The sequence below is a fragment of the Elephas maximus genome, chromosome 17 (genome assembly GCF_024166365.1).
Source record: "Elephas maximus indicus isolate mEleMax1 chromosome 17, mEleMax1 primary haplotype, whole genome shotgun sequence".
NCBI lineage: Eukaryota > Metazoa > Chordata > Mammalia > Proboscidea > Elephantidae > Elephas > Elephas maximus.
In genome coordinates this window covers 11,568,493-11,589,511 of record NC_064835.1, presented here as the reverse complement: position 1 = coordinate 11,589,511, position 21,019 = coordinate 11,568,493, and the positions used below count along the sequence as shown (strand labels likewise).

The 21,019-nt window shown below is 51.4% G+C and overlaps 2 protein-coding genes across 6 annotated transcripts; one reads left to right on the top strand and one right to left on the bottom strand.

Moving 5' to 3' along the window:
- Positions 1–151: 151 nt before the first annotated feature.
- C2CD2L (C2CD2 like) lies at positions 152–9,341 on the bottom strand. 4 transcript variants are annotated; one of them, XM_049857119.1, is made up of 14 exons: positions 8,577–9,341; positions 6,447–6,542; positions 5,965–6,084; positions 5,702–5,812; positions 5,496–5,612; positions 5,295–5,406; positions 5,043–5,151; positions 4,425–4,489; positions 4,208–4,335; positions 3,948–4,122; positions 3,097–3,198; positions 2,823–2,959; positions 2,455–2,740; positions 152–1,220 (listed from the first exon to the last, which is right to left on the bottom strand). In XM_049857119.1, exons 1-14 carry the CDS (start codon positions 8,928–8,930, stop codon positions 1,009–1,011), a joined length of 2,124 nt encoding a protein of 707 aa, XP_049713076.1. In that variant the 5' UTR covers positions 8,931–9,341; the 3' UTR covers positions 152–1,008. The 4 variants fall into 4 exon arrangements, with proteins under 4 accessions (XP_049713076.1, XP_049713077.1, XP_049713079.1 ...); XM_049857120.1 differs by having other exon boundaries at positions 2,823–2,956; XM_049857122.1 differs by lacking the exon at positions 8,577–9,341 and adding an exon at positions 7,873–8,570.
- A 5,289-nt stretch (positions 9,342–14,630) lies between these two features.
- Positions 14,631–20,326, top strand: DPAGT1 (dolichyl-phosphate N-acetylglucosaminephosphotransferase 1). Of its 2 annotated transcripts, XM_049857123.1 has the most exons (9): positions 14,632–15,157; positions 15,475–15,598; positions 15,773–15,986; positions 16,184–16,330; positions 18,025–18,109; positions 18,730–18,918; positions 19,276–19,363; positions 19,530–19,685; positions 19,761–20,326. In XM_049857123.1, the coding sequence occupies exons 1-9, from the start codon at positions 14,997–14,999 to the stop codon at positions 19,824–19,826; spliced, it is 1,230 nt and encodes a 409-aa protein (XP_049713080.1). In that variant the 5' UTR covers positions 14,632–14,996; the 3' UTR covers positions 19,827–20,326. The 2 variants fall into 2 exon arrangements, with proteins under 2 accessions (XP_049713081.1, XP_049713080.1); XM_049857124.1 differs by lacking the exon at positions 16,184–16,330 and having other exon boundaries at positions 14,631–15,157.
- Positions 20,327–21,019: the final 693 nt, after the last annotated feature.

The window sequence follows — 21,019 nt, the reverse complement described above, 5'->3', positions numbered from 1 at the left end:
AGGAACTTCTTAACCGGCGCATTATGTATGTCATCTACCCCACCTCTATATCTGGGTCCCTGTCTCTGATCATCCCCCTCCATCACCACCACGGCCTCATTACCTATTCCCCTTTCAAAAAATAACCAGTTATCCAGCAAATAAACTCCAATTTGACTTTAATAAATTAAATTCCAAGCCATCACGCAGCAATGGAAGTCATCATCTCCCACATACAGAGGTGCAGCCTTGCTCTTGCTCCATCATCATAGTCTTTAAATAAAGCCCCCTGAAGTCATCTCTCTGAGGAAGCCTTCCCACCAGGCTCCTGGCTCCCTCCTTCCATCAGAGCCACTGCTCACAGAGAAGGCATCAAGTACAAAAACAGTAATAAAGGGGGAGGGAGGAATGAGGAGCAGAAGGGGAGGCAGGGACGCGGGGAGTACCTGCCCCCCATCCCGGGCGCTGGCTCGGCTTTCTAGGAGCTGCCCGTGTCCTCAGAGGCAGACGGCGGTGCTGGTCTGAGTGGGGACCTGAGGGAGGTGTGGGAGCTCCATTCCAAAGGGAGTTGCCTGCCCTTCGGGGATAGAAAAGAAGGGTCACCTGGGAGAGATGCCCTCTATCGCCTATTTGCTGAGGGTCCTGGACCACATATAAATAGAAAAGACAATAAATAAGGGAGGGAGGACCATCTGAGGAGCTGCGCACCCCGGGACTCCTCTGACCGGCCAGTGAGTGTCGACAGGAGACAAACGGCTCTGAGGAAGGCCCACATGTGCCAGAACACAGCCCTCCTTACTCCCAGCCACCAACTCCCTCTCCTCTGTCCTCAGCAACGGGTGCCCACCTCTCACCACTTCCCATTGCAAGTACCCTTCCAACTGGCCCCACGGCCCAGGGTAGACAGGGCTTCCTGAAACCCAGAGGGCTTTCCTGGCCTGGAAGTCCAGGGAGAAATGTGGAAGGGGATGTGGGGAATGGGCTCAGAAAACTCCTGCGCTCTCCTAGCTCAGGAGGTGAGGAGGACCATCAGAGCTGGGGGCTGGGGTTGCCATTAGCCTTGGGTTTGGATTTGAAGGAAAAGCGCTTGATAAGGCGGCGAGAAAAGCTGCCGGCCTTCTTGCGGACACTGGGTGTGGCCGCCGTGTTGGAGAGGTCATCGTGTGATTGGCTCAGACCAGCTTCCTTCTGTCGGGGCTTCCGGCGGAAGATGAGCTTAGTGCCACTGCGCAGGAAACTCACTGTGGGGAAGAAGGGAGGCTGAGGCCGCCGGAAGGGAATGCACGGGGTGGGGTGAGGTGGGGAGCCGAGAAAGGACGGGGGATGAAGGGCTATAAGATGTGGAACAAAACCAGTGCCTTGGCCTAGAAGCCAGGCTTCTGTAGGAAAGAATGAAGCAAAACATGCTCTTTATCTTTCCTGAGGGAAAAAAATGGTGCTCATGGGAATCTGTGTGCACCTCTGAGTTCTGCCCCTGAGGCGGAATGTTATGGGGTTGGCTGCTCCATGAGAACAGACCGAGAGGACTGGGCCTCTGTAGTATGGAAAGACAAAGGCTGAACCGAGGGTGTTCCTAAAGCCTATAAAATCATGAAGGAACAGGCGGGTCAACACTGACTTGTTTACCAAATTCTAGGATGTAAGCAGGAGACAATGCTCTGGAAGCTTCAAAGAGGGAAATTCAGGACCAACATAATGAGGAAGGTGCTTGCACAGCAGGCTTTGGACTTAGGAATCTCATTATCCCAAGAAGTGATGCAGGCTTATATCATAAATAGATAAATGTGTGGCTGAAACACTCAATGGCAGAGGAATGAAGATGTCTGGGGCAAGCAAGTTAGAAGAAATACCACAGCTGTCCACAGACTGTGTCACTGCTGGAGGGGCAGTCTTAGAGTTCACTTGGGGTAGGATTTTTTACACTCGGGAGAGGGTGCAGAGTGAAAAGGGGGGGAAAAAAAAGGAAGGAAAAGGAAGACAGGTGCTTAGACCCAGAAAAAAGGAAAAACTCAGGCAAAGGAGAATCATTTGGCATCCCCTCCTGTCACCTAAATCTGTCAGACCCAGGCCCATCCTACTCTAGTGTGGCTGAACCAGACTGGGAAGTCTGACAATCCCTTAGGGGAGGAACAAGAAGGCAAGTTGGCTTGTGGCTCCCATATCCCTAAGTGTCCAGTGGGACCTAGGCCATGATAACCAGAAAACCAAACCAGTTACCACTGAGTCAATTCCAACCTTTGGTGACCCCATGTGTGTTAGAGTAGAACTGTGCTCCATGGGGTTTTCAAGGCTGTGACCTCTCTAAAGTAGATTACCAGTCCTTGCTTCCGAGGTGCCTCTGGGTGGGTTTGAACTGCCAACTTTTTGGTTAGTAGTTGAGTACTTAACTGTTTGCACCACCCAGGGGCTCCCAGGTCATGATACTGGACCTAAAAAAGAGGCGGGGGCAGGGGGGTCATGCCAATATCTCCCCACCTTTGTGGTCCTTGAGGCTGCGAGTCTCAAGGGCACCAGTAGACCCCGTTTCTGACTCAACATCATCCACAGATGGCCTCTCAGAAATGTCTGAACGTGTTGTCTCATCTGCTTCTTGGACACTTGTGGGGCTGGAGAGGGCATCTAGGGGTCCTGGGGACATGGCTGGTGGGTCTGAGGGAGGTGAAGAGGGACCTCCGCTGCTCCCTGTGTCATCCTGCATTGAGGCTTCCAAGGATGCCGCATAGCCCAGAGATAGTGCCAACTCGTCCTGCGCAATGGGCACCTGGCAGGAGGGACAACTTCTAAGTGAGTGGCCCATTAGGGCTTTCTCCCTACCCCATCTCCTCTCCCCAGAGCCCCGTTACCTTGGAAACACCAGAGATGATCAGAGTGCTACGTTTGGTGGGTGTCTTTTTAGCTGCCCGCCCACTGGGCTCAGTCAGCTGGCGAATTGCAGTCTCTGCTACAGGGTCCAAACCGTTGGAAAGGTGGCTCTCCCCTGCTGGGGTACAGAGGATGGATAACGTGACTTTTAGTCCCCAGTGCCTTCTTGGCCTTGAATTCCTCCTGCCCTACAGTTGTTTTTGACTCCGGGGTCCCGGTACGAACCAACCCTCACCCATCCCAACCCCCACTCACGGCTGCTGCTGTGGGAGGTACTGCTGGGGCCACTGCTCTCACTCAGCACAGTTGTCGTCTTCTCGGTCACCTCCACCTTGGACGGGGAGCGGGAGGGGGAGTCTGGTGGGTGGGGGAGGGTCAGTGAGCTGGGAGGGACTTTAGAGTGGCCCCCACCCAATACTGTCTTTGTTGAGACGCAGAATTTGGCTGACTCACAGGGCAGGAGACGAGTGACTAAGACAATGCCATGGGAGCGACTAAGAGTATGAGGTCACAGGAGACACTGGGGACAAAAAGATGCCACAGGAGCCACTGGGAGTATGGGAAAGTGCCATGGAGCCCACTGAGGGTGTAAGAAGTGCCATGAAAATATTCAGTGTGCAAGGATGGTACAGGGGTCCACTGGATGTAGAGGAAATTCCTTGGAACCCCTAGAGATAGGCAAGACGTCATGGAGGGTCCCCAGGGTGGGAGAAATGCCATGGAGGCCACTGGGTTTGTTGGAGGATTCCACAGCATGCTAGAGAGTTGAGGGTAGAGGGAGGGACAATCAGCCAGCTGGACTGGGGAAAGGGAAAATATATGTGAAAAGATAGACAAGAACTTGGGGATATGGAAATGCAAGGGGCCTCTGTGAGGGCTTAGCAGAGCCAGAATGATTGATGGATGAGAGGAATGGTTGAGGAAATGAAGGATGTAAGGGAAAGTCTGAGACACAGATTATGAGGCAGATGTGGTAAAATCTGATTGGAATGTCAGAAAACAGGGTGGGCTAGAATTAAGGTTCTCTTTCCCTTTCCCTGTCCTGCCATGGTTCTACAGTCCAGGGCCCCTGGCTAGAGCTGGGCTCCCAGGAGCTTCCTCTTTACCTAATTTGCCATCTACACGGGGCCGGGACTGGACAGTGGTGACCGTGGTAACAATGGTGCCATCAGGCATGATGGTCCGGTCCAGCTCAATCTTCTTTGTAGGTGTGATGCTAGGGCGTGGAGTAGAAGCAGTGGGAGTGCCCAGGTTCCGGGGGGAGCCCTCCTCATACTGAAGCTGCCAAGGGTAGAAAAGCAAAGAGTCAGGGCCTCAGGGACGACCCTTCTCTGGTATCCACCATCCCCTATGGTCAGTTTCTCACCTCTGCTACCATGGTGGCTGTTGGTCCCAGGACTTTCCCTGGCCCTGGGGTGAGTGGGCACACCTGTCTTCGGGCCAGTGGTCTGGAAGGGGAGCCCACAGGCAGTGTGGCCCGGCCCAGGAGTTCGCCTAAGGACAGGGGTGGTACTGTGAGCTGGGCCCATGACTGGTCCCCAGCAGCACCCACCCAGAGGTACTCTCTCCTGCCCCATACTCACTGTCTCCACAGCTGCTGCATTTCAGCACTTTGAGGGTCAGCTCCCGGCTCTGGGGGCCCAGATCCCTGTGGACCAAGAGGAGATTGGGGGACCAGGAGAAATATTAGCAAAGTGAACCCACCCTTGAGCTGATCCCAGGCCAGAGGCAGAGACAGATGTACATAAATAAGATGGTACAAGTGCTCCATCAGATTAATTCCTGCCTTCCTGATACTCCCATTTTCCAAGAGAATGGGACCCCACTCCTCATTCAAATCTTCCCTGCCTTTCCAGTCTCTCTCCTCATCTCAAACCACCCTCTTCCCTTTGCTCAAGCTGTTCCCTCTGCCAAAAATACTTTTCTCTCCACTCTGTTGAAATCCTACTCTTGCTTTAAGATGCAGTTTAAATGCCACCTCCTCCACGAAGCCCACTCTGATCTTTATTCACCCTATGGCAACGACTCTTCCCCACCTAAATGGTCCACAGCACTTTGTGTCAACCTTGACTGGAGCACTCGTACCGTCTTATTTATGTGCATCTGTTCAGCCCAAGGGTGGGGGTTGTGTCTTGGTCATGTCTATGTCCCTAGGACCCAGCCCAGGGTTTGATGGGCTGCGGGTGGAGGTCATTTCTTACAGTGTCAGGTCCTCTGTCCACTCCACCTCAGGGCCAGCCTTCGCAGGCTTAGTCCACTTCTGTTGCATGGGGTTGTCAAGCTCAGCTACACAGCACAGTTCCCCAGTACCTGTAAGGAGCCAGAAATTAGAAGATGTTAGATCAAAGGTAGAAAGTCACTGAGGACTAGAGAGAGGATGGACCCTTGGCAGAGGGGCAGGGAGCACCTGCTACCGCTGCCCTGGCAGTTCCCCAGCCCCTTCTAGCTCTCACCTCCCAGCTCACTTCCCAAGTTCGATGCTCGAAGCTGCCGGAGGAATAACCGAGTGAGTCTGGGGTTGGCTGGCTGGGTCTGGGCCACTATGGGTGGCTTCTCACTGGGTGTCTAAGAGCAGAAGGAGGTAAAAAGTGTAAGAATCCTGACATAGTAGCTGGGGACAAGATGAAAACCATTTGCTTTGGGTGCCTGCTCACCAGGCCTCCAGGGGCAGAGCAGGCCCTGAGGTTGACCATCATGGCCGGCTGGGTGCTGACTATGGCATCCTCGATCAGTTCCTGGATAGTGGAGAGCTCTACTTGCTCCTCACCTCTCTGCAGGGAAGAGGAGAACAAGAGGTGGTGCCCGCAGCTCGGCCTCACCCTCCTGCTCAGCCTTTTCTCCCCCAACCCTGACCCCTTACCTCCCTGGCCTGTAGCTTGGGAAGCACCGTCAGGCTGAGATCTGGGGAATCAGTGAAGGCCCAGGATACTAGCAGCCCCTCATCAGGGATTTCCTCCAGGTTGACTTCCAACTGCAGACAAGGGACAAAGGGACTGGTTTTCTTATTCTCCTCCTCCAACTACCCCCAATTCCCCAGGACCCTCCCTTCCCACATTCCATCCCTGAGAGGAACCACATTGCAATAACAGCCCCACCCAACTCTGTTCCCACGTCCCCCTCCACCTGTGTTGGTGGCAGTGTCAGAGTGACGTGGTAGGTCTCCATGGAGACAGCAGCGGGGGACTGCTGGGTCACAGAGACTGGGAACCGCACCTCCTCAACAGAGAGCTGGCAATGCAGCACCTGAGACAGGCAAGACAGGGTCAGGCATGGTGGAAGGGTCCTCAAGCCTGCTCTGCCCTGCCCTGTAATGGTTCAGCAGACCTTTCCCCGCTACAGTTTTCCTTGGAACTTCACCTTTTTGAGGTCACACACCCCTAAAAGAACCAGGTAAAAGCCAAAGACTCTTCATCCCAGAAAACTGTAGATATGCACACACGTACATTTTGCACATAACTTCAGGGGCATTCCCAGACCTCCTGAAGCCAATCCTTGGGTCACCAAGGCATTCATAAACTCCAGGTTGAGAACACCCAGACTTAAGGAAACCCTTGGAGTCAGCCCCTCTCAGGCCCCAAAGAGGGCAATGCCCATTAGACCCTTACCATGGTGCGCTCTGATTGGTCTATGCAGGTCACATGACTAATGCTGGCTCTGGGTGGGAGTTGGGGCACTTCCTCAAAGGCGATTTGGATGGAGCTCTGAGGGAGTAATGCAGGCACAGGATCAGGTCTCTGGAACTGCCCCCCACAGGGCTGGCCTGCTCAGTTGCTGGCTGGGCCCTGGCACTGCGGAGGCCTCAGCTGCAGGCTGGCTTCTGGCCCCTCCTTGGCTCAGGCCTTTAGGAGAGGAGGTGCTCCCTCAAACTCTGCCTCCCCAGGGACCCACAGCTGCTAGGACTACTGAGGACTTGGGAGCTAGACCACCTCAGAGACGAGGTCACCTTAAGCAAAAGACCCTGGATTCCTCCAGAAGCATCCCTCCTCTTCCCTCTTTATTTCCCCCACCCTCACCACCAAAAGAAGTTGTCTATAGAAGAAAAAAAAAAAATCCGTGTGTGTGTGTGTGTATATATATATATGTATATATATATAAAAGTTGCTTCCTATATATAATAGCTGGGGAGAGGTGGGACAGAGTTAAGGATGATGGCAGTTAGTATAAGAGCTGAAGAAACGAGGCTAAGCCTTCTTCCAGATAAATGGGATGCGGGACACTGAGTATCTGGAGGCTCAAGAGTGTGACTCTATCCATATTTTTGGATCTTCAAGACTAGCTCAGCACATCTTTGGGGAACTTGACTAGAGGGGCTGGGAAGAAAAGCGAGCTCAGAGGGCTCAAGGGCCTAGAGGCCTGGTTAATTCCTCCAGGCAGACAGCACGGTAGTATTAGGGAGCAGAAAGCCGCTTAGCTCAGGCCTTAAAAGAGCTGCTTCCTAATTCTTCCAGAGCAGAGGTGGGACAACTTACTGCAGCCCTGTCTAGACAGGAGAATGGGAAGAATTGAGGAGGGGGCCCAAACTGAACTGAACTGTCAGATCTTGGGAGGGGAGGAAACAGGCTCATTTCCCTGGCAAACCAGCAGCAGCCAACATCTCTGTTCCTGCAGCTGTGTTGTTCAATAGCCAGGCCCAGGGAGATGGGGAGATGGATGCTTGGAACCTCAATTTCCCCACTTCCTACAGAACAGGCCAATGTCCAGCTGAGTCAGCTGTCCAGGGGAGTTGCTCCTGACCCAGGGACAAGGTGCAGGCAGAGCTGGGTGGAGGGGTGAATTCAAGGTGTAGGCTGACAGCTGCCATTTGACCTTTGGCTGGCCAGCTGGCCAGAGGAGAGAAAGCAATTTTATGTGGTCACTTCTGCTTCCAGGAATCTAAAGAGCTAATAGGATATGAAGCTCCGAGACTAGCGGGGGCTGGAAAAGGAGAACCCTCTGAGCAAGGGGCTGATGGACTGTGATGGCAATGAGAGGCTGCTGGGCCAGGATGGGAGGGGAGCCCCAGAAAAGGGAGGCCTCTACCTCCCACCCCACCTCAGTCAGTCTCATGACCACGACCATGCTTCCTGCCCCACTTCCTGGGAGGCCAGATGCCCATGGTGCAATGGGAGGAAGTAGGCTGGGCTGGTTTGTGACTGACCCTCAAGGGGCAGCTCCAGGCTCATCTACCGGGAGACACATGGATTGTCAATTTGGTTTCCACCTGAACACCTCCCCCTACCCGCCCCACCAAATACACTGCAGGCCAGCCAGGGAGGGGGAAGTGTTTGACAGTAGCAGTGAAATTAGTAAGGGGTAGGGAGGCAATTCAGGCTCCTTGGGGATCTGCCTGGCCACTGCAAGGATTTGGGGCATGAACTGTTAACTGGGAGTGGTGGCATGAGGACCAGGCAAATTCCTTATGCACCTGCCCCTACCCCCAACCCAACCAGCAGCACCTAGTCTAGGTGGAAGCGCCATCAGGCAAAGGGATTAGGGTTGCTATGAGAAAGACAACTTGTGAACAGGTTTGGAGCCCAGAGAGTACCTTGCCCACAGGAATAGAAGATCTGGAACATAGCCGGATTTGTACAACCCCCAGACGCATCCGCAGCACCCTTTTCTCTGATCCCGGAGGGGAAAGGAGTCACGGGATTCCCCAATTGATCCCCGCTCCCATCCGACCCTCTTAGCACCAGCAGTCCCTCGCCTGGAAGGAAAGGCTAAAGGGACCACCTCGGTGCTCCTCTGCAACTCACCCCGTCCCTGCAGGCTTGCTCGTTCAGCGCTCGCACCCAAGCCCGCTGCCAGTTCTCCCGGAAAGACTTGAAGGCGAAGAGCGACGCCAGAAGGCCCCGGACGCCTGGTTCCTCAGGGGCGCCAGCTCGAGTTGCCCGCAACCTCAGCAGCGAGCGCCACACGCTGAGCTCCCGCGGGGAGCCCACGGGTTCGGCGGCTAAGGCGGGCCCCAGGCCCTGGCCCCCGCCAGCCCGCGCCGGCCACAAGCCCCGGGCGTACTGCAGCAGCCAGCCCGCCACCGTGAGCAGCGAGGCGGCGAAGAGCATCAGCAGGGCCGCCCAGCCCACGTCCCGCTGCCCCCAGCCCGGATCCATGCTCCGCGCGGGCTCCGGTACCGGCTCCGGCTCGGGCTCAGCCGCTGTCCCGGGGGAGCATGGCCCGGGCGGGCCGCGGGGCGGGGGCGGCCTCCCCCGGGCCGGGCGCGCGGGCTCGGGGGCGCTCCGGGGTTAAGTGCCGGGGACAACTGGGTGCCACGGACCGAAGGGAAGAGATGCTGGGGGGTCGCAGTGCCCAAGTCTGTCTTTCCCCGCAGCCGGAGTCCCTCCTCCGTCTGTCCAGTAGTCCAGCCCGGGTTAGTCACCGGCCAGCGCCCGACTCCTCCCACGGCACGGTCCCCCGAACCCGGGCGGGGACTCGTCTGCAGAGACGCGGGGGCTCGGGAGCCGACACCGGCCAAGGGAGAGCTGCGTGCGCAGAGCTGACACTGACAACACCGCCGGCCGCCCCGCCCCCACCCGGCCTTAAAGGAACCGCACCCGCGCGGGGCGGGGCTTGGCGAGTCGGCGTTCAACTCTCAGAAGAGGGCTGAGGGACGACGCGAGAGGGGAGGAGGTTCCGGGGTGGAAAATAGGTGGTGTCTCTGGCCGCCCCTCCCCATCCTGGAACCCGTGTATCCGGCTTCCTCCAGCCCACTGCAAGAGTGGGCAAGCATAGCTTCAGGTACCTGAGTTGCCGCCCCTGCTTTCCACTAGGCTCCTTAGATTTCCATAGGTTGGACGTCTGTGGGGTTAAGAAGGAGGTGACTCCTGTGGAAGGCACCACCCCCTTCTCCCAACACCCCCTCTTTCAGCAGCCTCTTGGTGCCCATTTCCGGACTGAAGCTAGGCTCTGGACAAGGAGATGCAGAGCATCCCTCCCAGATAGAAATGCCTGGCAGAGTTCCAGCAGATACCGATCAGAGAGGAGACGGAACCTCAACATGGTAGAGGTTGAGTCTGCAAAACCAAAACCAGACTCACTGCTGTTGAGTCGACTCCGACTCATAGTGACCGTATCGGACAGGGTACAACTGCCCCAGAAGGTTTCCAAGGCTGTAAATCTTTATGGAAGCAGACTTTCAAATCTTTCTGCCTGCGGAGCTTCCGGTGGGTTGGAATCGCCGACCTTCCGGTTAGTGGCCGAGTGCTTTAACCACTGTGCCACCAGAGCTCGGTTGAGTCTAGAACATGGACTATGGAACTCCCTCCACCACAATACCCCCTCTGGGAGCTAGGACCCAGGAACACCCCTATGAACCACCGTGCTAGTGTGGGTTTGTACTGGAGCTATTTCCCAAGCCCAGGGCTGCTTCTGTTTTTAAAAATAATGTATTTCCATAGTAACAGCTCCTGCCTATGGAACACGTGTAGAGGGGGTGGTAATGATGGGGGAGCTGGCAATGGAGCACAGGACTATCAATAGATTCGGCCACAAGACCTTGAGAAAAATCTCAACTAGCGCCCAAGGAATGGTACAGGTCCACCCTGCCAACCTCTGGCCTCAGGATCCATCCCCTTTTCTAGATTTCAGGGAGTGGATTTAATCCCTATAGGACAGGGCTGGTCATTGCTTTCTAGGGGGCAAGGGAAGGAAAAAACTACTAAAGAATTCAAAGGAATCCCCATTCCCCAAAAGCCTCTTCCACATACACATGGGAAGGTCTTGGGCACACAGTCCTTTTCTTTGAGAGGTGGGCAGGGAGGGTGTTAAATCCCTCTCCCCCAAATCCAGTTAGTAATCTGAGGAATGGCCACATGGGAGTTAACAAAGCCCTCTAGAGTGTGGGGTTGCAGGGCTAGCCACAACCTGTCAGATCAGCAATAGGGTGCCTGAGCCAAAGAGGGTGGTGTAGGTAAACTTCATGTCCCTGGGTTTCACTGTAAGGAAAGATGAAGGGATGATGGGGTAACCTTGCTGTAGTCATGCTCATGCATCATCCCTGGGCTCCAGAAACAATAGAGATCCCTAGAGTCTGGGTTTCTAATCTCAGGGGGAAGAGGGGACAGGAAATCAAGAGAAGAGAGAACTAGGGGCAAGAACCCAGGGACCAGGGAGAAGCAGTCAGTGGGCAAAGCAATTAGGCCTGGTAGCAGGTTCTGTGGGAAGTTTTTCAGGTGCACGGTTTTTACCATGAAGACCTTCTTCCTCCAAGAACCATTCTCCAACTCTTATAACCTCCCAGGGATCTCAGTTCTCTGAGCTCTTGGATTTATTCCTTCAACTCCTCCACTGGGCATTTATTATATATCTGTCTTATGCTGCCAGATAAATACAGGTGCACAATTCAGTCTTCCATGAGCCTCCCTCATCGGTCCTCCCAATCTTCCTTCCACAAGTTACTTGGACCTCTAGCACCATGTCATTCTGCTTTATAGTCTAGCTGCTTGTTTGTATGTCTGATTTTTCCACATATTAGTAAAGTGCTTAAGAGTGGTGCCTATTTGACTCATCTCCCTCCCTCATATTCAACCAAGGTGCTTTAAATACGCCGAAATAGATTTCTTGGGGGAAGCAACGGCATCTCTATCACTTTGTGTCCACCACTGTCCTTAAGAGTTTCCTATGCACATAGTGGAGTCCCTGGGTATTGCAAACTGAAAGGTTGGTGGTTCAAACCCACCCAGCAGTGCCTTGGAAGAAAGGCCTGGAGATCTGATTCCAAAAGGTCACAGCCTCGAAAACCCTATGGCACACATGGGGTCACCAAGAGTCAGAATTGACTCCACGGCAACTGGTTTGGTTTTTCTGGATGCACGTAGTAGGGACTAGCAAATTCTTTGTAATTTTAAGAAGTCTAACAAAATATTCCAATATACATGTAAACACTGAGAATTTACATGTGTGTTGTAGCCATCTTTTGAAAAATCATTCATGTCACCCACTGGAATAGGTGCTTTTGGGCTTGCTTTCAGCTAAGAACTTTTCACAGACTGATAGTGGAGGGGTCAGAAGGAAAGGAGAAGGAGTTATTCAGCTGCATGGACAGGCCACAGATGTGGTCCTGCAAGTGTCACAGCCCCAAACCACCTAGAGCCATCTCACAGTCTTTTTAGGCTGTGAAAAACATTTTTGGGACAGACTTTGTCTGGCAATTCAATTTAATAGTGGATTGGCCCTCCTTGTTGTGGGGCACTCAGGGCTACTTAGGAGGAGATGTGCATCTAAGACATTGTCTTCTCAGCCTGTGACCAGCCAGGGTCATTGACAAGTCAGCTGATGTGTGATGTGAGTCCTAGGGCCAACTTCAGCATTCAGGCAAATGCTTTGAACTTTTACCAGGAAAAGCACAAAAATTCAAATGAAATCAGTAGTCAGGTGTTTTGTTTTCTCCCTCTGATTAGTCTGATAATCATCTGGGGATTTGCCATCATGGGAACAAAAATATTCAGATTATACCCAAGTAACCAAGTTCAGGTGGTAACATGTATAGGTGGATGAATCCCTAGTGTCTTGTTTTTGAACAAATCCTCTCACCCTGTTCCTGGGAGGTGGCGGGGGGAGTGGTGGTGGTGCTAATGGTCTCCAGAGAAGAGAGACAAAGCTTTCCAATGCTAGGCTGGGAAGACAGATTTATTAGGATTGGCCCCCTAATAAAAAAGGAAATAGATACAGACTGTCCCTCAGACCTCCAGGGAGTCTCAGCCTACTCCTGATCAACAAGATAACTGAATGTATAGGTCATCTCAAGAGAGGCAAAAGCTGTTGCCTCCTCTGGGGATCCCACAAGCTCCTCCTTCCCATCTGCTCCTGGTGTCTCACTTTCTTCCTGTTTGGAAGGCTCTTCTACTCTTACCACCTGCTGAAACCTTTCAAATATTCCTCTTCCTCAAGACCTTCTCACTGCCTCTGATCACAACTAATCACTACTACCTCCGTGTGTACTGAATGGCCTTGATACCGCTTTCAGAGACCAAAATTCATTGAGTGATGATGCCTTGTATACAGATATCTGCCTGTCCTGAGCCCTGTGGGGACACCCTGTGGAATAGAAAACACTTGCCTCCAGAGATTTCCAGTCTAAGGGGCAGAGACACACAAAGAAAAACATTATCTACAGGATAATAATTACTGAAAATCTGGTGAAATATTATTAAGGAAATTGCTGGCAGTTGTGTATATCCCCAATTGCCATTGAGTCAATTCCGACTCATGGGGATCCCATGTGTGTCAGAGCAGAACTGTGCTCCACAGGGTTTTCAATAGCTGATTTTTCGGAAGTAGATCGCCAGGCCTGTCTTCTCAGGCATCTCTGGGTGAACTTAAACTGCCAACCTTTTGGTTAGCAGCCAAGCACTTCAATTGTTTGCATCACCCAGGGTTTCCATGTATATACAAGATCGTTGTTGTTGGGTGCCATCCAGTTCAGACTCATAGTGACCCCATGTGACAAAGCAGAACTGCCCCATAGGGTTTTCTTGGCTGTAATCTTTACCGCAGCAGAGCACCAGATCTTTCTCCTGTGGAGCTGCTGGGTGGGTTCAAACGGCCAACCTTTTGGTCAGCAAGTGAGCTCTTAACCACTGTGCCACCAGGGCTCCCCTTTATAATATATATATTATTATTATTATTTACTTACAAAATGAATAAATGTATGATATACATGTTTATGTATTATATATTTATATATAATAAAGTCATTTATTGTTCACTACTATTATCTATTATCGCTGGGGTCTTTTTGATTATTGTATTTTATATGTTTTTTAAATTACAGCAGCCGTGAAGTAGAAGGGACATTTCACACCGGCTTTGAGGGAGATGGAGAAACTATCTTTGGCCTGAAGAAAGTCAACCAGCCCTGACTCCTGGAGTACGCCATATTGGGAAGAATGGACAGAATATTTGTGTCCTCACTTTAAATCTCTGTTGATAACTGCCTTTCTGAGGAACAGAAATCATTCGCCACCTAAGAGCTTGGGGCAGAATGAAAGGGAATGAAGATGCTGGTGAACTGTTACTTGTAGGCAAACAGGCCAAGCAAATGGCACAGTAAGCAGAAGAAAGAAACCTGACTGGGAGTTCCTCCAACTCACGAGAAGCCACGTGTTAAGTCTGGTTCTCCTGAGTCCTTAGCTCTTCAGATCGCCTCACCCTACACCTACTCCGTGTGGGAGCTTGGCACGACAGATGCAGTAATCCAGGACTAACGAACATGAAGAACTGGGTTAAAACCAACACCTGAGGGCACTCCCAGGCTCTGTGGTGATGAAGTGACCCACTGGGTTGCCCGGGAACTAACTGCTACTGCAGGGACAGAAGGTGGGTGGGATGGTGAGGAAAAACTACTTGGATTGAGGGCAAGAACAACATGGGATGGGAGGGACTTTTCGGGCGTCTACCCTTTAGAATTTACATAATCCTTTTTCCAAATTGTAGCTACGTTTCCAGGAACTGGGTTGCGTTTACCTCGGCTTCTGACTACGCTGGAAACAGGTTTTCTACAAGGACCAGGCGTTGCTCCACTTCCTCATCCTTCCTGCCCACCCCCTTGCTTCCAGTAGCCATCTTCCCGGCTCCAGAAAAAAAAAAAAAAAACCCAAATTAAGCGAGGGGTACTGGCTCTTTAAACGTGACCTGCAGAGGCCGACGGAGCTGAACTGACGTGGACCCTGCTAGAACTGGGTGTCAGACACGTGGTACTAGGAGGAATTCATCTTGGAACTGGGCAAGAAGTTTCTCCGCTCCAGGCTGCACGCTTTTAATATGAAGTTAGGAGAGTATCCGCTTGTATTTCCCTTTTTAAAATTGCTTTCCAATACTTTCGTGCCGACTCGACTCTCAAACGAAAGATGTAGTTTAAAATAACCGCTGTCCCCGCTCTTATGCCCATATTAAAAATGGCTACCACCGCCTTCCCAAGCGATAGTTGCTGTCTGGAAAAGATCCGGGCGGAAACAGTGTGACCAAGTGCAGCGAGGAAGAGCCAAGGTTACTTTATACACGCTCGCGGGAATCCCGCGGGCGATTCGGGACAGAGTTGTAGGGTTTTGCTCAGGCTGCTGTGGAAAGCCCTGGGGTGTGGGAAGCCGGCACTCCTTACTGCTGAGGCCTCAGGGCTTCTGTCCAGCTATTAGCTGTTAACTATTAGCTGAGGCGGTAGAGGGGTTCCCTGGCGGGTCACCATGTGGGCCTTTCCGGAGTTGCCGCTGCCGCTACTGGTGAACTTAATCGGCTCGTTGCTGGGATTAGTGGCCACGCTCACCCTTATTCCGGCCTTCCGTGGCCACTTCATCGCCGCCCGTCTTTGTGGCCTGGACCTCAACAAATCCAGCCGGCAGCAGATGTGAGGGGCGGCACACGGGTCCTGGGCAGGGGACAAGGGCTGGGGAAGGGGTGGACAGGGCACGGGCGGTGACCGAGCGTTGACCCAGACAACCCGGGACTCTGGACGGTGAAGGACAGAAGTGATTAGCACTGGGGAAGAAGTGGGTGGGGGACCCTCGGATGTGTCAGGGACTCCGCCAGTGGTGTCCCCCACCCCAAAGGAAATGTGGGAAGGGAAAGACGATTTGGGTTACTGTAACACCTGCGCTAGTGAGTGACCCCGCCCCCTTTCCTCCCCGCTCCCCCCGTGCCCCCGCCCTTGCTGCTGGGCCACAGCCCAGAATCTCAGGGAGTGATCAGCGGTGCTGTTTTCCTTATCATCCTCTTCTGCTTCATCCCTTTCCCTTTCCTGAACTGCTTTGTGGAGGAGGAGCAGTGTAAGACCTTCCCCCACCATGAAGTAAGTGGGTTTAGTGGGGGCGGCTGCCTATGGTTGGGAGCTGGGAGGTACCTGAGAGAGCTTAATTACTTGGGCTTTCAGGGAGGGGCTGAGGAACTACAAAAGAGGAATCCTTGAAAGGAGAGGTGGAGTGGGAGTAGGCTGGAATCTGGACCTGCCCCGAGCCTCCCCCAGTTTGTGGCCCTGATAGGTGCCCTCCTTGCCATCTGCTGCATGATCTTCCTGGGCTTTGCGGATGATGTACTGAATCTGCGCTGGCGCCATAAGCTGCTGCTGCCCACAGCCGCCTCATTACCACTCCTCATGGTCTATTTCACCAACTTTGGCAACACGACCATTGTGGTACCCAAGCCCTTCCGCCCAATTCTTGGCCTGCACTTGGACTTGGGTGAGTAGCCCTACCACCACTGTCCCTGTAAACCAAAACCCTTTGCCATCAAGTCGATCCGTGACCCCTACTTTGTTCTCCTCCAGTGTCCCTGTTCTTTCCCTTTCTGGTGACCTTTCATTCTGTCCTCTGTCCTCACCATTTCTCCCGGAAGAATATCCATAAGTCCTCTTTCCATACTATCTTTTCTCCCCAAGGGATCCTGTACTATGTCTACATGGGGCTGCTGGCAGTGTTCTGTACCAACGCCATCAATATCCTAGCAGGAATTAACGGGCTAGAGGCTGGCCAGTCGCTAGTCATTTCTGCTTCTATCATTGTCTTCAACCTGGTGGAGCTGAATGGTAGGTAGGATTGGGGGTAGGGAGAGAAAGAAGTCTGAGTGTTATATGGCTTTGGGGGATTCAGAAAGAAGCAATACGTGAGTCATTACAGAAGATAAGAGAAGCTATTTACTTTGAAAAGAATAACTGGTATTAAACATGAGAAAGAAAAACAGCAGCTCTGTCATCTATAGCTAAGCTGGCACTAATAGCTAGGCCACGATGTTCTCCTATTGAACATAAATAATGTCACAGTACCGCAGCATCAGACAAGGTCACTCTGTGACCATGATGGAGCAAGACAAAAACCAGACCCCTCCATAATCATGTTTCAGCACCAAGAAAACCATAAGAACACTGTGCAAACCACAAAAATGACCAAACATCCTGGCTAACAAAAGTGACTGTTGCTTCTTTCCAGGAACAATTCAGTTCCTCCTACCTTTTAGATAAAAACTATTAAGGTGTTCAATCATAGAATTACTCACTTTCTGACAGCACCCTGTCCAGAGCAAAACTGCTTCATTGCATCCTCTTCAAAGTGACTCAAAACAAATCCTATACTCAGAGAAGAAACTAGTCTACAGGACCAACAGTCTACGTGAACCGTGCCCTCATCTACCCTGAGACCAGAACTAGATGGTGTGTGGCTACCGCTAACAGCCGATCTGATCAGGGCCACAGTAGATGGATCCTGATAGAAGGGGAGAAAAATGTGGAATTGAACTCAAATTCTTAAGAACTCCAGACTTGCTGGATTGATGGAGACTAGAGGACTCCCTGAGACTAGCGCCCTGAGATACTCCATAAACCTTGAACTAAAACTCCCCCACAAGGTCACCTTTTAGCTAAATAACAGATGGGCCCATAAAATAAAGAATATTACCAGTGAGACTGTGCACCTTTAAAAAATCATGTATACAAGACCAAATGGTCAACAATTACTCTAAAGCAAACATGAAGGGATAAGGGGACGAGGAAACCAGATTACTAGAAACAAACCATCCAGAATGGAATTAACGAGAATGTGACACATTGTGAAAAATGTAACCAATGTTATTGAACAGTTTGTGTAGTAATTGTTAAATGGGAACCTAATTTGTGTGTGTAAGCTTTCGACAAAAACACAGTAAGATATTATTAAATCCTATAACAAGCCCCTCCTAACACCCTCTTAGTGAGGTGTCCCATGGTTCCCCATGGTGTGTGGCTTCCTCAGTCTCCTTTATTGCAACAAGTTAATGAACCCAACATTGATTTCAGTTGTTTCTGTTGGTCTATAGTTGATGGACATCAGCAAGTGCTTATTAGGGCTAAGCACTTTTTCAACATGATCTCATTTAAACCTCATAATAGCTCCATGTGGCAGGTGTTCTCCTCAGCCCTATTTTATGTGAGAAAACTGAGGCTTAGGGAAGTTAAATGTGTCATGATCAAAGGTCAGATAGCTAGGAAGTAAAAGTTCGTATTCAGACCTAGGTTTGAATGGCCTAAACCAGATCTAAGACAGTGACTAGGAAGGTTTCTTGAAAGAGGTGGGGTATCAAGAATTGCCTGGGTGACGTAGAGGGGTAGTGAGTGAGTTCTTGAAAGTGATTTGGGAGAGATGGACGATAAAGCTTGGGATGGAATTTAGAGGCAGACAAAAATAGGACCAAAGTATTGAGGAGAAGTGGCTACTTAACTTTCCCTTTCTTTTGTCCCTGCTCCCAAAGGTGAATATCGGGATGATCATGTCTTTTCCCTCTACTTCATGATACCCTTTTTTTTCACCACCCTGGGACTGCTCTACCATAACTGGTAAGTAGTAGGCCTGAGGATAGGGGAACAAGTATCTGAACTTGTGACAAGGATGGACCTATTCATGACCCACCTCCTGATGGAGTGGCTGCTTGTGCATACTTACGTTGAGTGTTTTCTGAGTCCTCGATTGGTAGTATTGTGAAATTGCTCTCTATCCAGCAGTAGTGCTGTGCGGCCCCAGGAATAGATAAATTCAGGGCCTTGGGTCCTGCAGAGTTGCTGGGAGAACGGGAATCTCCTCTGGAGTCTTCTCCAAGTCCGAACTGAACTAGTCCAGTGCCCAGGGTGTGAGGTGTGAGAAGAAGGGTTGATAACGCCCAGGGGTGGATTAACTGGTAAGCAAGGTATGCACAAGCGTACTTGTGCTTACTTACTAATCTGTAGTGCACAATTTCACATGAGTTTCACCACATCTTGATGTGAAATTGTGCACTACCAATTAGTAAGCATAAGTAAGCCCATGTGTACCTTGCTTACCGGTTAATCCGCCCCTGGGTGTTATCAACCCTTTTTCTCACACATCACGCCCTGGGCACTGGGCTAGCATTAATGATGCCTAATGTTAGAGGCATTAGTAGTGCCTCTTGCCACTGGCTTAGAGTCTTTCCCCCACACAGGTACCCATCACGGGTGTTTGTGGGTGATACCTTCTGTTACTTTGCCGGTATGACCTTTGCCGTGGTGGGCATCTTGGGACACTTCAGCAAGACCATGCTACTCTTCTTCATGCCCCAGGTGTTCAACTTCCTCTACTCACTGCCTCAGCTCCTGCATTTCATCCCCTGCCCTCGCCACCGTATGCCCAGGTAGCCACTTTGGGTACCAGGGTAGGAAAGGATAGGCATTGAAGCTTGGAAGAGACATCATAGCCTTTTCACTTGGGATATCCAAAGCGAGCCTTACACACACGCTGTGCAAAGGGAGTGGGCCCAAAGAAGGACAGACTTGCCATGCGGGTAGCCCTTTATAATTTACAAAGCACATTTACTTAGGTGATCTCCTTTAATGCTCACAGCAGCTCTGATCACACAGTAGTAAGCAGCAGAGCCAGACACAGATCTCAGGTGGACTCCAGATTCAGGGCTGTGCCTATTAATTAACCACTTTGGGAGGAGAGGTCTTTGAGTAGTGGGCCAGTCACATAAAGCTCTCTTCCCCCACAGACTTAATACCAAGACAGGCAAACTGGAGATGAGCTATTCCAAGTTCAAGACCAAGAGCCTCTCTTTCTTGGGCACCTTTATTCTTAAGGTAACAGGGTAACAAGGATGTAAGGCCCTAGGCAGCCATCCTGAAACTGGGGCGTGGGGACCCTAGGCATGCATCATATGCAGGGGGAATTTGGAAGCATTAGGCAAGTCCTCATTCCTAGAGCATAGGTATTAGCTGAGCTTCTCTCCACCTCTGGTCTTTCCAGGTAGCAGAGAGCCTTCGGTTAGTGACAGTGCACCAGGGTGAGAGTGAGGATGGTACCGTCACCGAGTGTAACAACATGACCCTCATCAACTTGCTGCTCAAAGTCTGTGGGCCCATACATGAGAGAAATCTCACATTGCTTCTGCTGCTACTGCAGGTGAGGTTGGGGATGGGGTCTACACCTTATCTCACTTTCTCCATGGTTCTTACTCCAGTCCATTTCTCCTGGCAGATCCTGGGCAGTGCTGTCGCCTTCTCCATTCGGTACCAGCTCGTCCGACTCTTCTATGATGTCTGACTCCCCTGATTATTCACCTCTATCTGCAGTCTCCAGGGTTCCTGACTCAAGAGGAGCTCTTTCTGGACCAAGGCTGCCTCCGAACCCAGGCCTCTCCCACCCTTTGTTGTCCTCCATGTTTGTTCTCAGCATTTCCTTTCCCTTGTGACCATTGACATGCTGGGCCATTATTGCCCTCTAATGACTGTTGAGGTTTGCCTGTGGCTTTCTTCAGCTTGCCACTCTCCCTCTCCATCCTGTCTTTGCAGCCTCTTGAGGTGGGACATGGCAGCTTTTATGCAATTATCCACAACTCAGCTTTCAGAGTCCTGACTTCCAAGGAATATGCTGGGCCTTGAGATAGAACCTGCGCAGGGGATAGGGACACATCTCCGAAGGTGACTTGACATTTAATTATAAATTAAGCGTTCTGATTAGTAAGAGCAGACTGGGTGGGGCTAGGTGCTCCCAATGGTGACAATAAAGTGATGTGTTTTCCTTGTTGTTCCTATGCGTGTATTTCTTATATGGGCATTTTAGAGTAGGATGAGAGTTTTGGTGGGGGCATTTCCCTAATAGGACGCCCGTCTTTTTGCTCCATCCTTTTTTCTTTCAGTACACCAGGCCCCTTCTAGCAAGAAGTGAACAGGAAGAACTGAGACCACACAGAACATGTTGAATAAATATTGAGATCGTAATACTTTAAGCGCTAATACTTGAGGGCCATAAGATTGGATTTATCTGTTTTCTAACATGGAGTCGAACTTCCAGGGTCTCATTTCTTCCCTTTTTCAATCTCCCTTTGCCAGATAGGAGGAGGGAGTGGGGAGTGAGGAGACAGAAGTAGTTTCAGTGTTGACCCTTTTCCTTTAAAAATCCTAGGCCAGCCCAGATTTCCCAGAGACGCTTTAGGAAGCTTCAAACTCCACCCCTTTTGTCTTCCGGTTCTGTTCCCCGGCCTTAGCGTTTAAATCTCGCGCGCTTCACATGCATTGGCTATATCACACCGTGGTTGGACGTCTGCGAGCCACCACTTCTCCTCGCTTTTTTACCCGGGCAAAAGGTTTTCAAATTCGGCCAATCAGCTGGCGTCGTTCCTCCGCCTAGGCGCGTCGCCAAAGGGTTAACAGCAACCAATCAGAGGCGGGTATTAGAGAAAAGGCCCAATCAGGAGGGCGTGGGGGCGGTGCGCCCTGGGGTTATAAAGGCGGCCC